The sequence below is a fragment of the Poecilia reticulata genome, chromosome 17, assembly GCF_904066995.2.
Source record: "Poecilia reticulata chromosome 17, P_reticulata-male-v2, whole genome shotgun sequence".
In the NCBI taxonomy this organism is placed as follows: Eukaryota; Metazoa; Chordata; class Actinopteri; order Cyprinodontiformes; family Poeciliidae; genus Poecilia; species Poecilia reticulata.
The window spans coordinates 13485017-13501291 of record NC_088846.1 but is presented as its reverse complement, the minus strand read 5'-3'; the positions used below and the strand labels follow the sequence as shown (position 1 = coordinate 13501291).

Below are 16275 nucleotides of genomic sequence, written 5' to 3'. Positions count from 1 at the left end.
TGCCCTGAACATATAATCAAAATCTTAAACTTAAAATATAGGCTTAATAACATTTTTCATCACTTATTCTGAGCATGGCCTTCAGGGTAAGACGGGAAAGTAGTAGCACCTCCACCTGACAGGTTATCAAATATCCACATCCCTTTTGATCCATTTAAAAGAAGAAAATAAGTGTCAAGTTTTAGATGTTTTTAGGGTAATTGTTGCTGATGAGATGGGACTTCTGTACCCCGCCTCTGGCCCAGAACGTTAGCTGGAGATAGGCACCAGCAACCCTCCCGACCCCACTGAGGGACAAGGGTGTAAGAAAATGGATGGATGGAAGATGGGACTTGATTGGATATAACAAGACTGCAAATACATAGACACGTTTTCAGACTTCTTTTGACAAAGACAAAAGGATTCAACAAATGTTTAAAATGGGACAGGAGTAAAACTGCTCCGTGTTATTGCAGGTGAAAACACATTAGACAGACGCACCTGCATAGCAAAACTCCCTTATAAGCCTGCGGCGAAGCAAAGCTCATTCCTCCATTTCATCAGTTTTAAATTCCCCTCTGAGACTCCTAATTATTCTGAAATGGAGGAAGACTGATACCATCACCCATCTGGACGTGGCCATTCATCTCAGCAACCAGGAATGTTCTACAGTTTGAGAGCTGAGAAACAGTGAAGCTGTAGTGAGATCCAAAAATCCATATATGATCTGGCTGATGTGGTCAGCACCGGGAGAACATGAAAACTGTATGCAAAAAGGCCACAGGCCTGGTTTCAAGCTCAGAACCTCCTTGGTGCAAAGCAGTAGTGCTACAACTGTCCAGCCCAAAAGAGGAATATGATAACAAATACAGAGAGGGAAAAAAGCACTGTTTTAGTGTAATTTACGTTTACTTTTTAGAAGCGATGTTTTTGGTGTAAAAATGTTAGAACTTGTAATTCACTTTGGGATTAAGTTTTTAAAAACAAGCTCAGTAAGAACAACATTCAGAAAATGGTGGAAAATATCAACTTTATCGACTGAAACATTCCTGAAATGTGTTTTTGTATATTTCCCCGGTAGGATTATTATGTCCTATAAACCTTTCTTTTATTAATCATTGCTTAGAGCTGTCAATCACCCTTGTCCACATCCTGCTTAATGTGCTAATGGCAGAGAAACAAGATGACTAGCCTTAGCTTTCATGGCAGCCTCTGTAGTGGTGAACTGGTGAGCTGAGTGAAAGGGGAGAGGTGAACATCACCTACACATGTATGATTTACACTGCTAAGACCCTCCTTTTGGTTCTGATTGGTTGTTTCTGTAAATGGAAATAGGAGCACTGGGTGAAGGAGTGCTCAGTTTTTATCAGATTACTGTGTAATAATATACTGTCAGCACTCACAATTTAAATATATTTGTAGAAAAAAAAAGTTACTACAGCTTTAAGAAGCTTTTCAAATATCTCCAATTTATATTGAAATTGTTTAAAATATAACCCAATCACGCTTAATTAAGACATTAAACGAACATGCCAACTGGTTGAAAATTATGTAAGAGTAACAATATTAATTTAAATCTGTCCGGTCAGTGCGTTTAAGAGCTCATTCTTTGGTATTTTCTCATGCATCTCACTATGGAAACATCTGGGTTTGAGTCAGCAGCCATCCTGCCGCTAGTTTGTATTACATTGCAATGACTCCTGACAGGATTGTAAAGACTGGGTGGGTGGATCGCGCCTGCGCAGTGCCCCTCTTCCACTGATCAGTGCGGCAGGAAAAGCGCAGAGAGGGGGCGGGGGGGAAGGAGGAGATGAAAACAGTTAGGAAGGGGAAAAAGAAGAGCACGAACTAAAAACGGATCGGTTTTGTTTTGTTTTCCTTTTAAACATAACCGTGGGCAGGATCCTGTAGCTTTGCTGTTGAACCACACAGATTATCCGTCATGTCGTAAAAAATCCCAGGATAAAAATGTCCGGGGATCTTCTTGAGGAATCCTGCCACTAAACTGCGCCGCGCTGTCACGATTTAAGGAGGTAAAACTGAACATGAGTCTCATTTAACCGAGGAGCGGGGCCATTATCAAGCTCATACCAGCCAAACTCAAAGTCCACCCCCCGCCCCCTGATTTCTTTTTTACTCTTCAATTAACAGAAAGGGATTTTTTTTCTTCTCCTTCTTTTTTTTTTTTTTTTACTGCATTGAATTCCTCTGGACGAGATGTCATCCGCATTCAGGAGGAGCTCCTCCGGCTGACTGAGCCTCCCAGCAGCAGAGGGACGCCGACGCACAGACGGACGATGGGAGATGCGGCAGAGGACAGAGGGATGAGACGCACATTCATCGTCCCTGCTATCAAGAGCTTCGACCACTACGACTTCACCAGGGCCAAGATCTCCTGCAGCCTGACGTGGCTGGTGGCCAAGGCTTTCGGCTCGGGTAGGTGGCGCCTCCTTGGTGCTTTTTTGGTTCGGGGGAGAAGAGTTTAGGGGGGGGGAACGCCGCTTAAGATAATCAACGAGAGTGCGATAATGTGGCGTGCTGGTGCGACTGTTTTGTAAACAGCGTCGTGCAATCAGGATCTTACTGTGACAGACAAACGACGAAAACAGACATTCTGCCCAACGACATTTGGGCAGAACATATTCTGGGCTTTTCCTATTAGTTAGCTTCATCCTGTCAGCGTTATTGGTTTACCCTTGCTACCTGCTGCTAATTATTCCATGTCAGGTCAAATGTTATGTAACTCTGAGTTCAGTTGAGGTTGTTTTAACCTGTACAGGCTGATATTAATGCATTATTGCGTGACAGACTGGCGTAGCGGAAGAAACGTGGTGTTTATGGACGTGTACAACAGCTGGAGCTCAGTTAGATTGGACAAAGATATTCTCTCAGTTGTTTATTTGATTTAGTTCTGGACTTGGACTGGGCCACTTCAATACATGTATATGCTTTGATCTAAATCAATCTGTTGTAGCGTTTTAGGTTTGTCGACCTGCCCTGGTCAAAGGCCTCTTAACTTGTTTTCTTGGGCCTGTATTATGCAGCCCAGCATGATGCTGCCACCCTGTTTCACAATAGGGATGATGTGCAGGGTTAGCTTTTTTGCCACAAAATAGTTTAAGTGTTGGCCAAAATTACAGTTTGATCTGAACAAACCTCCACCGTCCACATGGTGAGCCTACATGGCCTGAAACAATCTGACTTTCAGTGGGAACTGTTTCCATAAAGGCCAGATTTCTTGAGTTTAATCCAGTTGCAGTTGTGCCATACTCTTTCCTTACTTGGATGATGGATTAAACAGTGCTCAGTGTAGTGTCCAAATCTTTTTTTTATGTCTTAATCCTGCTTTAACATCTACATAACTTTATCCCTGACATATCCGTTGTGCTCGTTGGCCTTCATGTTGCTGTTTGTTCACCAATGTTCTCCGAGAAACCTCAGAGGTCTTTACAGAACAGCTGGGTTTATAAAGAAATCAGTTACTGACTGGTGGGGCTCTTATTGATAAAGAGCATCTCAGAAAGCAGTCGGATTTATGGGTGTCAGAGTAAAAGGGGGCTAAATAGAAATGCATGCCGCCTGTTTCAGGATTTTTTTTTTGTCATAAAAAATGATCCAAACACTTTTCAGAGGAGATTTGGTGCTAAAGAGGGAACTAAATTAAAATGAAGCAAACAAAATCTAAAACTCTGGAACACAGATAAACAAAGATGTTGTTTGAGAACTTTCTTTAGGTCAGAAAATAATCTCTGGTGCAGCTGCTCAAGAGTCTAATAGCTTTTGAGTATTTGCTTTAATAACACATGTCTAGCCTACAGTGATAAGATGCTTCAAGTCTGATATCCCACCCTGCCACCTCCAGGTCAAAGTGAAATCTTTTCTTTAGCATCTTACTTCTACTATCCTCCACACAGACAGACAGCCTTAAAGACAACTGGGCGAAATGCATAAACAAACCCATCGATCAGACCTTGAATGCCAATTAGGGCTCCGCTATGTTACGACCTCGTGGAGCTTCATTTGCAAGACGTGCAACAGTAGCAAGAGTGTGCTGGGGTTGCGGACACATTGCTGCTGTCCTGTTTTTTTTTTTTTTTGTCTCGGCCTTCCAGTGACACAGTTTCAGCTCCTACCACTGAGGAGAACTGTGGCCCAATTCATGAGCGGTCCTCAGAGCCTCGTTTGGCCTAGATAGACCCGGCGAGCTGCAGGGAGAAGCTGCCAGCGGTCGGATGCAACAGTTTCCCCACTGGCTCAGAAACTTATGAGAGGCGGATTTTCGCATGGACCCGGTTGCTGTGGGCTGTAACAAGCACACATTGGTGCTGGAGGACTTCTTGAGGCTAGGATTAAACTTTTATTCATAGTAAGGAGGAGGGTTGTAAAACAGATGACTTAACCCGAAGAAGAAGAATTGGTTTCAAAATGAACATTTGATTTCACTGTTGGTAGAACGTAAATCCAACACATTTTCTTAGTTTCTCTTTTACTAATCACTACAGTAACATAAATGCTTGGGTACCTTTCATCAATTATCTAAGGCAGGGGTCCCCAAACTTTTTTCTGTGAGGGCCACATAACTTTTCCCTTCTCTGGTGGGGGGCAGGAGTCAGTTTGTAACAGAAAAAAGTGTGACGATTGCAGGAGTGCCTAAATGTAAAAATGTATTGTTTTCCAGAAAGCACAATCAAATAACCCTCTCTGGGTTCTTGGCAGAACAAAAGTCAGGTAATAAATAATAACACTATTAATTAAATAAATAATAGCCAAATAACCCTCCCTGGGTTCTTCATAGAAAAAATTCAGGAAGGATTATAGTCCGTATTTTCCGAACTATGCGCCGCACCGGACTATAAGCCACAACCCCAAAGTTTTTTAGTTTTTCTTAAACCAGTAAACATACACATATAAGCCGCAGATATCTCTGCCGCTCCAGGTTTTCCACAACGATGCAGCAGCAGCAGAGGGGGGCAGACACCCAAAATCTGAGTCATAACAGGTCAATTAAATATCACATTTATTAGGGTTGAAAAAGAAAAAGTTGCTAAGTTTAGATTTAACTGAACTGATTACGGTAGTTTCCGAACGGTAACAGTAAAAGTGCTGATCCTTCGTGTTGCTACTAGCATGTGCTAAATAAAAATGGGCGCCTTCTTCTGCTTCTTTTTCTGCTGCTTGTTCTTCTTCTTTAGATCTCAACGGCAGCTTGCATCCATTATTGTTGCACTACTGCCATCTACTGGATCCTAATATCTATACCTCAAATTCTCATAATGATCCCAGTATTATTTAAAAAAAAAACGAAAAATCTTCTTTTTCCCCTCAATGCTATTTAACTGAACAACAACATTCTCAAAATTCAATTCCCTATTAAAATCTAATTCCGTTTTAATGGGCGCTTTCTTCTTTTATTTTCAATTTTGACTTCCAATGATTCACTACCTGCTACAGAGCCCCCTGGTGGTTGAAGAAAAATCCACATCTAAGCGGCTTATAGTCCGGAAAATACCATATATGAAAAAAAATCTGAATGCTCTCTGGTATTGTTCAGGGGGCCGGACCAAATGTGGAGGTGGGCCGGATACAGCCCGCGGGCCATAGTTTGGGGACCACTGATCTAAGGGTTTCTCAGCAGCATCAAATCTGCTGCCTGTAAATTAAATCTGCTGCTGAAAAAAATTACATTTGACACACTCCGGGAGAGTCTGTTTCAATTTAACGGGATAGGTCAAGATTTTATTGAGCTGGTGTTGGGAGCTCTGAGCAGAAAGTCATTTAAATGACAGTCTGTCACTGCTTTGATACCCAGTACTCTGACTTATCATGTACAGCACCTTCCATCAGCTCTGGAGTACAGAGACAATACCGACTCTGGCAATTTGGGACATGGCAGAGATGAGCTACAACTAAAGATTTCATTATCTCGAACAAGTTCAACAACAAATCGTACAGTTGCCATAAGATTGTGATTTAAAACACAAGGAGGTCTTTTAACTTGTGCTCTTATACTGTCCACTTTATTACTTACATCCCGCAAGTACCAGGATGTGTCATCCAAATGTCGCAGCTAAAATGAAACCAGAAAAAATGTCTAATTTTGATTAAACTGTCTGAATTGTTGCCTCAGCTTCTCAGTGCAGTGTGGACTTCTGTAGCCTACCTGCTTAAAGGTTTGATGTGTTGCGTATTCAGACATGGTATTCTACATAAGTTGGTTGTTTGAGCTACTAATTTGTCTTCCTATTGTCATTTTCCTTTGAACTCAATGGTGTTGTAATCCATACAGGAAACATATTCTTATTAGTTTATCAGCACAAAATCGCAGTGAAATACATTTAGTGAAAAACGCTGCTTGCACATCAAAGACAATGTTAAAAGTATGTAGGTATGGTCACTATTTCAAAGTCAGAAAGGGAGGCAGTATCATCCATAACATATTCCTGCAGCCTTATTGATATGCAAAACTGCATTTCATATGACTCCAATACTTTACACTTAATAGACCTCATAATCTCTTAGGGAGTGAGTAAAACAAAATCTCTCTGTTTTGTTGGGGTCTGGATATCTGTTCTGGTCATTCAAGTGGCTCTAGTTAAATCCATCAGCTGCTATTCTGAGCAGGTAAACCTCCGGCTGCATCGAAAGCAACGGCTTTGAATAATGGTTTGAGTAATAACATTTATGACAGAAGGGGGGAAAAGGATTTGGAGAACATCTCAAGAGGATGTAAAGAAAATACGGTATGACCAGCGACACTGCAACAGACTATCTCGCAACATCTACTTTTGTTTTTTTTAACTGAGATGAACAAAAATATTTATAATGAAAACACGGCCGTGGGATTATATGCAAACAACAATTCCCGTCTCATAGTTGGCAAATAAAATCTAATAGAAGAAATCATAAACCTTGCACCTGGAGTAGGTGTTAGCATTTGATCTGTTTTTGTTGTAGAGTTTGAGCTTGAAGTTGTGTCCTAGACACTCTACACCTAGACACTGTCTACACTCCTAGACGGTTGTTTCAGAAAAGCATCCCTGAGTTCATGCAGTGATTTCTGCTACAGACTCTTGTTTTCAGTCCAGCTCTGCCGGAGGGCCTGGAGATCACAGCCTTTTAGTAACAGTCACAAGCCTTGTTAGATTTGCACCAGGAGTGTTTGGATCCCTCAGTATTACTACGCAGTGGAATAAAATCCCAGTCATATTTAATGATGCACAGTTTAAGCAGCTTTTTTTTTTTGGCTCTTGTGTCAATTCATTGAAATGTTCTTGATAGTTTTGATATTTCTGATCGAGGAGTGAAGTGTATTATAGGCCTGGTGGCCCACCAAGCTTTACTTGTGCCCCCGCCAGGCTTAGCATTGCCTTTTTTTTAAAGTCTTTTTAAAATGTTAACATTTTTTAAGACTTTATAGTTGGTGTTCAGGTATTAATCTTCCAATCTTTTGATGATACATAATTATCAAGTGATATTTTAAAATTTCTTGTCAACTTTAAACATTTTTTAACTCCAAAACACGACGGGCCGCATGAGGAATGACCGACCTAGCATCCAACCACCGGGCTTAGCAAGTTTCATGAGGGAAACCTTGTATAAGCAATGTTAGATATACATGTAGACGTAGTCAAATAAATGTTACAGGTATTTTTAAAGGACACCTTTGCTAATTAGTCATCAGGTTTAAGTTGGCTGTCTCCCTCTGCTGAATCCTTTCTGTAATTGTAGGTTTGAATGGCTCCTATCGCACAGTAATCTTGATCAGTTGAGCTAAAACTAACTTTTTAATGTGATTGTTTGCATCTTTAAAAAAAAAAAAAACACAACTACCAGTAAGCCGGTAGAGATAAGCACAGTTCCCAGGGGTCTCCAGAGGAGCGGTTTTCTCCATGCCTGGACTTCCTGTGGCAGCTACTTCCTGTCTGTTTCCTCTTTGATGGCCAACACAAAGCACTCAACAAGGCAGATTTTTGATGAACTTTTTAACAAAAAGAAAAAAAGTTGTGCTTGTTGTGTAATTGATTTTGCTGCTGTTTGTTGTTTTTAAAATAATTTCTTTTAAGAATCAGTCTTTATATGAATAGAAAGCTGCAGCGATTGTTTTTTGTATATGGATTTGTATAAAAACTTAACATTTCTACTAAAAAAAAAAAAAAAGGAGAATGTCACCTTACACCAAAGTCACTCTAGTGAACAAATCAACACGCTTGTGTGAGAATAGCTTCGCTAATTAACTCTAATCTGTAGACATGAGTTAAAGAGTTATGATGCACAAGTCCTCATTATAAAGAGGTCTAACATCTGCATGCTGCTCTAAATATCTCCTTTCATCACCCAGTGTGGCTGCATGTGGAGGCCGCTGTGACCACAGCTTCTGGAAAACTGCAGAGAGCTGATCACAAGCCGACTGGATGTTATATTTGTGTCTCTGAAGCGAGCGTCGCATATTGGTTTTTCTGAAGACATTTAGTCAAGCTTAATGTCTCTGCTCCGAGCTCGTTTTGAAGGGGAAACATTGTTCCTTTAAGCAGGACTCCTTTAGTGCTCTTTGTTTTCCTCGGTGTGCTTCAGAGACAGGCAGGGAGGAAATGACCCCCACACACCAGGGATACACACTCATACAGGAGCATGAGTGTGTCACACAGCACACTCGCACAGAAACATTCCTACACAGGAGCGTTGTCTGAACACTGCACCAGCGGGAAAGAAGCGAATGCTTACAGGAGGCTATTTATGAGAAGTATCGCTGAGCTCTGAGTCACAACTCGTGGTTAAAAACAACACGACGTCATGAAGAAAATGAAAAGCTAAAGAGCAGCGACAGAGTCCTGAGTCCCTCTGTGTGCGTGTAAGACTCGGTTTCTATTTTTGTAAAAAGCAACTCCTCGTAATGCCTCTTTAAGATTACACATCTACATTAAAGAAATGCCTTCTGTAGTCATGGAAACACAACTGATTGTGTGAGTTTATTTTCATCCTTGTTCGTGTTTTCAAATCAGTTTTGGCCGTATCACGTATTTCATATTTTGTAGGTCAAACTGTGGCAGTATGGTACGTGTGATGTGCCTCACCACCCAGGGTGCCGCTGACTTTTGGGGTGACATGAGCTTTCCTAAAACTGGGAAAGAGTGAACTGTTAGTTGTGAGTTGTGTACTACAAGTGACCCCAACCTATTTGTACTTCAGTCTTCACAGATTTGTAGATTTTTCTGCTGAGCGAGACTTCAAATTACCCATGGAAAATGTGCCTTTTTGCAGATTTTCACCATATTTAAAATATTTAAAATAAAATACAGCTTGAGAAGCTAGAATACCTAGGTGCAATGCTAGTTGACATGCTACTAATTGGCATTTGCCATTTGCAACGCAGCCAAGGATGGACATTTATATTTCTTGGTGGTGATTGGCTTGAACCCCAAGACCACAAATAAGGAAGACTGTCAATATTAGCTTCTGCAGAAATGCTGAGATGGTTTTCTCTGTGTGTATTATTGCATATTGAGATAAATTTGTATATGAACTCTTTAAGAGGCTTTTTTCACAGGAGGCCTCAAGTTTTTGTGGATTTTAGATATTTCGCATATAGAGCGGTTGAATATAAACACAAGGTGAATATTTATTATTTATTGCACTTAAGGAAACTGCAGGAACTAGTAAATATTTTGTATGTGTGGTTGTACTCTAGCTTAGCGATGCACTCTCCCTTTGGGTTCTTCTACCAGTTGTTAAATACAGACAGATTTCTGTCTGCAGACACAGTTATTGTCCAAACTAAGAGTAGCAATGAGCGTCATGCACCTCAAGTGAACTAGAAAAGGGGCATTCTGAAGAGTAGGACACGTTAGCGGCATCAGTAAAAACGCCCCGAGCATTTTCTGCGATCCCACCTCACACCTGCTGTGTTTGGTTGACGTTTGATGCCAAGCAAACCTTTTTATGAACTGGATCTGTTCAGGATCTGAACAGTATCCCATACTGGAATCCACTTCAGCACCAGTCTTCTAATCTGTTTTAGAAAATAAGGCAACCAAAGTTTGCCTTTTCAGACTGTTTCTCCCTTGACCGTTCCTTTTCTCTCTGCTTTTAGATGCCGTTCCGGAGGAGCTGGCCGAGCCCTTCTACAGGGACCAGTACAACCAGGAGCACCTGAAGCCTCCCGTCGCCTGCCTGCTTCAGTCCGCAGAGCTGTACTGCCGTGCAGGAAGCCTGATCCTCCGCAGCGATGCCGTCAAACCTCTACTGGGACACAACGCCGTCATCCAGGCCCTGGCCCAGAAGGGGCTGTACGTCACAGACCAGGACAGACTGGTCACCGAGAGAGACCTGACCAGCATGCCCATACACATGGTGAGTGCAGATGTTCCATCCATGGGATTCAGGAACAACGTGGGTTTAAAACAGGAGATTTTACATCGTTCCTTTGTTGTATTATATCCCTTCTATCAGCATGAGAGCAAGTAGAGATAGGTGACTTAAAACTCACGTGTGATTTGCTACATGCAGGTGTAAAAACTGGAACTGTCATAAAATTATGGTTAAAAGAACCTAAATCCATGTACACAAGAAAAAGATTCAACCAGCGTTTAATTGACAACCTGATGACATGAAGCCCATGAGGCAGAAGAAGCAGAAGATCTGAAACTGACTGAGTTTCAGATCTTAATTATCCAAATGTCAAATTGGATAATTTTGATCCAATTTCATTCAGGAACATAAAGTTCCCGATCAATAGGAAATGTTCACAAGCTTTTACTTTTTGCAGGGTGTTTTCATTGTCATATTTTGGTGTTGAGTGCCAAGCATTTTTAAAAGAAAGATTTCTTTTTATATGAAAACAAGATTTTTAGTTATAATGTTTAGTTCATGAGGGGAAAACACTTTTTGACATCTTATAAAACTGTTGTTCTGTTGAACCATAGCAGTTTGTTTCATTTGTGTATTTTGGTATTTTTATTTACACTTGGTAGCTGATTTCAGACTGTTTTTTTGTTGGCTAAAATTAGTTTACATTTATATTTATTTTAGATTTTTTTTTTGATGCACTAAATGTGTGATTTTGTGCATGAATATATTTTTGTTCTGGTGACTATTTTACAAAGGAAACTAAAAATAAAAAGTGGAATATCGGCGATGATATCATTATCAAAGTATTCTAATACATATATCATGATTTCATATCACATATATGTGCCACCTGTTTTTGCTACATGCATTCTTCTGGTGCTGCATTTTTTGGTCTCATTTTCGTTGCTGCAGATGATTGAATTTCACCTAAAGTTAACAGGTTGAGGACATTTTTTACGTTCAGGGTTGATTTGACTCATGGCATCGTTTATCGATTGAGAAGGCCACAAAGAAGGGAGTGAGGCGTGACGATTTGTTCGTTCACACCTCCTTCCTGGTGCATTTTCAGTGATTTAGTGGCTACATTAAGTAGATACATGACGCTGATTTCTAATTCCCTCCCAAAGGTATTGATCTTCTTTTGTGCAGCGCTGCTTGTTAATCTCTCCTTGTCTCTGGTTATTAAAAGAAATTTAAGAAGCGTGTTCCTGCGGACTCTGTGGGAACCGTTTTGTGACGCTGAAGTGGAGGCTTTTCCGTTCGGGTTATGGTGCATCTGCAGAAAAAATGATGACCTCATGGTTTTCCAAACACTGTGTGCCAGAGGAATAACTCATGTCGGGGAGGCGGAGGAGGACGACCAGAGGGAGGAGTGTGGCATTTTGTCAGAGGGTGAATGAATGAGGAAAAGGGGGGATTTAGGGGCCGCCATTTGGGTGTGATCCAGGAGGAAGCAAGAAAGTAAGGCAGGACAGGGGAGGAAAGGGTGAAGACAGTGGAAGATGGATGTAATCGTGGAGAGGGAGAAGGGCTGTGAAGGAGGAAGAGGAGGAGGAAAGGCAGAGAAAATGAGTGGAACAGACAGTGGTAATGTAGCCATCTGGAAGGAGGTGAGAGGAGGGGAAAAGGAGCAGCAGGAGGAGGAGGAGTGTGGAGCTGGCAAAGGAGACGAGGAAGGCGTAATGTGCACCACTGCAGCAATGTGGTGGGTGGGGTCTCACACTGAGCTAAAGCCCATGTGGTGCACAAATGATACCCTCTCTCCAACACACTGTCAGCTGTCAGACATCTCGCTAGGTCCATTGGCCTTTTCCACAAATAATTTCAAATTGTTGTTTGTATTTTCCACGTATGCTTCACGTACGGTTAGTGTAACGCTGAGATGGAAAAAGCGACGGATGAGGCAGAGCGGGAGTGGAAAGTGCAAACCTGCAGAGGGGGTCGTGCATCATCGCTAATGCTTCACCTTCGTTTGGCGAATGAAGGTGAAGGAAAAAAAATGTGGGATTGGAATTAGCCGGTGTGAAGTTGTGCAGAAAACAACTGGCGTGACTCTGAATGGACACTTTTTTCCGTATCTGTGGACGGTGCGGCTGCTTGGATTATGTTTGTTCAGGTGTATTTCACTTCCCTTTGATCAAGGACACACACGTACACACCCCTGCTGCCACGCAACCGCGGTGAAAGAATACCGATTCACCTCTTAAGTGGTGTGTTTGAGCATGCTGCAGCTTTGTACCACTCTTTGTAGCCACTGTTTGCCATTTCCATGCCTTATAAGGCGTGTCTGTCACTGTGAGGGGTTTTAGACACACGCATCCATTCACACACATGCACCATAAAAGTCTTTGTGAAGGCATAATAGGCGGCACATGGTTTTTAAGTCCAGGCTGTAGAGACAACAGGGGTATCTTCTTCTCCTGTTGAAGAGAAGTTGCAGCACAAAGCAATAATTACCCCCAAGGTTTGACGATCGACAACAAGCTTCTTTGTATTTTAACAGTGTGCGTAGGTGTTCCTTAATTTCACACCATCTTCTGCAGATTTTTATTATTTTTTTTTTTACACTAAAATTTGAATGAAGCACATTCAGATATGTTTTTGTAATCTGGAAATGTGGAAAAGTTTTAAGGATTTGACTCAATTTGCAAGCATGTAAAGGTAATTTTATTTATGTAGCACAACAAGGAAGTACAAAGTGCTTATGCAAAGTGCTCTAAGTAGTTACAGCTTCTGTCTGCACTTTTCTTCTTCTTTTTGTCCTGATTTCTCACCTATTTGCTCCCCATAATACTGAATGTAGCGCAGGAACGACCACTTACTGTAGAGGTGCAGTACAAGTGTTTGGTATTAACTCAAAGAAACCGACCAGCATTGTTTATTTTTATTCAGCCAAAGGAAGTGTAAGAAAAACCGTTGAAGTACCGACTGGTCATAAGTTACTGTAACAGTGTGAATCATTACTGCTGAACAATAAACAAAACATTAAGTCATTAGAAATTTAGACCAAATTATGTTTCCATCGCTAAATTACCCATGTCTTTTAAAGTAGACCTATTTGAGCAGTCTCTAATTATAAAAGTATATTTTTAAACCTCGTTGTTAGATTGTGACAGTCAGCACTGTTAATGCTGTAAGTGTTGTGGAAAATGGACAAAAAGTACACTTTTTTACTTTTGCCTATTTATGCCAGAAGAAACCACACATCAAATTTGCCATGTTATATAAACTAAAATGACATTAACACAAACATTCTAGCAAAAAGAAAAACAATTTCTCAATTTCCATCCCTCAATTTATTGTGAAAGCCACAAAACAAAATCACATTTAAAAAAAAAATTATTACTATCATGAAGTGGGATCTTAACCTGTGGATAAAAATATCATCTCACCGCTGTTCATTCCTCTCTAAAAGGAACGTAAGGCGGTGAGATGAAGCCAAAATGTTATGTTGTTTTAAAACTATAGTTAGCGAGCTATAAGTGGCTTGATTGTTAAGGAGCGGGCCTGCAGGCTAACGGCTAATTTCAGCTTGCTATACACCCAGTGTTGCTATAGCAACTACCCTGAAAAGCGTAATGTTCTGACCAAAGAAATGCTTGAAATATACTACTTAATTTATGGCAGGTAATGTATTATTTTTGCTTTTGTCTTAAAAATAAAAATAATTACAATAAATAAATGTTGCATACCACTGAATACACCTTGTAGATATTTCCATTTATGATAAAAAAAGAGATGTATAATTCCACTTTTTGAATTGGTGGCAAAATGTTTGCATCCCGTCATTTAAACTAACTCGATGAAATTAAAAAACAAAACCCAACAGATGCAGTTCTGTTGGAGTTAAGAGAAACTCAAGTGGCTTGTCATTTAAACTCTCAGTATTTCTCTTTCCACACGTCTAAACGAACACACATGAAAGTCCTGCTGCATGCAGGAACCTCCGCAAGCTCCTTACCACCATGAAAGATTTGGGGATTTGATGCAAATGCGTTGAGAAAAGCTTTAATCGTCAGGAAAGCTTTATGGCGTCTTAAGAAAATTCCGATTTCTTGATCTCCAGTTTCATTCTAAGCCGCTTGGCTGGTCTCTCCTTCTCTGCCCATCATTCAGTCGGTTTCCGTCAGTCAGTTTTCGTCAGCCAGGTGCAGAATGCACACAATGTGAAGTATCTGACAACATCCTGAGGCTGCACAGACTCCAAACAGAGTCGGCACGCTGCCTCATGAGCAGAATATTAGACTCCTATGTTTAGCTGCTAAACCCAACAGTGGTTTACTTGAGAGCTGTTACAGGAAATCACACTTTAGTTTGTTTTTATGTTTTATTTAGTGTCTGCAGATTATAGTCATAAAAAAAGAAAAATTTTCTAAATATTTAGTTCTTTGTTCGCATATTAATGTATATATATATATTTATTTTTATTTTTTCTGGAAAATAAAGTGAGTTAATTACAAATGAAGTGACAAAAACTGACTAAAAAAAAAAGGATATTAGGAAATATACTTCTAATATCTAATGTTACCCCCCTGTTCATCTGAAGCAACTCATCTTAGCACTTATTTCCATCCACGGTTTGTTTCTGGCAGTGATCTCATGTCAGCGTTGTGTTTTGACTGGCTTTACATGAGGTGATTCCACTGAACTCTAGCAGCAGCTCAGCTTCATGTCTCGGGGAAAGACTGGATCACTGAGAGCTCTGATGTTCTGAACAGATGTCTCTTATTTGTTCTTTTGACTTTGTTTTGTCCTGAATCACTGAGCACCAGCCAAAAGGTGCTTGTCTTGTTAGGTTTATATCGTATAGGCGTAGGTAAGCATATACAGTGTGGACACAAACACACACACACATGCAGGGTAAATATTTTTTTGAATAGCGCTGTTGTAAGGCAGGAAAGGGAAGGGGAGGTCTGTTGCTTTGACCGGTCTGGAATGGGGTTAGAAAGGTCAAGGTTTGTGATCATGTTGAAATCATTTGCTTAAAAAGACTATTGCGCTCTTTCAGAGCATTTCAACTATTTTTCATAGGGAAAAAAAACAAACACCTGTTGTTAAATTCATCTTGCTGATAAGCTTTTGCGGCTGCGTTTCTATGCAGAGCTCCCATCTGGCGCTCATCGATACCTTGATGATGGCCTACACCGTGGAGATGGTGAGCGTGGAGAGGGTGATGTCCTGCATCAACAAGTATTCGCCTGCTGAACCGCTACACGGCGACGGTCTCGTCCAGGGGCTGCCGTACGACACTGAGGACGCCATCGCCACCTGGATCAACAAGGTACGTGCAGGGGCGCAAAAAAACCCCAGAAGACATGCGCTTTTAAAGACTGCACGCATTCCACGCATTATCTTTTCATTTGATTCGCTGCTGTTTTGTTTCTGTCTGGGTTCAGCTGATATGAGAGCCGTTTCTTCATTTTCTTGCAAGAGAGCAGGAATGTGGAGTAATTCCCAAGACACTTCCAAGATTAGCAATGTCTCTTGTTTGCTGTTGCAGGAATAAAAAGAAAAAAAAGCAAAATTAGAACTTGAGTTGCTTAAGTGTCTAAGGTCACTGTTCATAATCTCTTACAGATTATTTAGCTGCTTGTCTTTGCTTGTGAGATATTTGAGATATAGTGCTTATGACATGTTACTGTGTATCAGACAGAAGTCATTTTAAAACAACTCTAACAATTTTAAAACTAACATGTAATGATAAAAAAAACGGATCAATGAGATGGATTAGCAAGAATAGTGTTTTTTTTGTTTTGTTTTGTTTTGTTTTGTTTTAGTCTTTGTGTATATTCCCAATTGTCCAATTGCAGTCAACTGATTTCTTAGTTCATTGCTGTTTAGTAATACAAATTTTGATGAGGAATTAAATAAACATGTTGCAGTCTAATATCTCCATCTGCTATTTTTTGGTCCATAAAGTCATGTAAAATATTTAAGGCCTTATATGTGTAT

General features: G+C 40.6%; 1 protein-coding gene across 4 annotated transcripts in view; it reads left to right on the top strand.

Annotated features, from left to right (window-relative positions):
• The first annotated feature begins 1757 nt into the window (after nucleotides 1-1757).
• Nucleotides 1758-16275, top strand: part of camsap2b (calmodulin regulated spectrin-associated protein family, member 2b) — a 34123-nt gene continuing 19605 nt past the window's right edge. For all 4 annotated transcript variants that reach the window (XM_081598046.1, XM_081598044.1, XM_081598045.1 and 1 more), the window contains exons 1-3: nucleotides 1758-2415; nucleotides 10067-10326; nucleotides 15425-15604. In XM_081598046.1, the coding sequence (XP_081454172.1) occupies nucleotides 2277-2415; nucleotides 10067-10326; nucleotides 15425-15604 (579 nt within the window). In that variant the 5' untranslated portion in view covers nucleotides 1758-2276. The remainder of the gene's footprint in view (nucleotides 2416-10066; nucleotides 10327-15424; nucleotides 15605-16275) is intronic.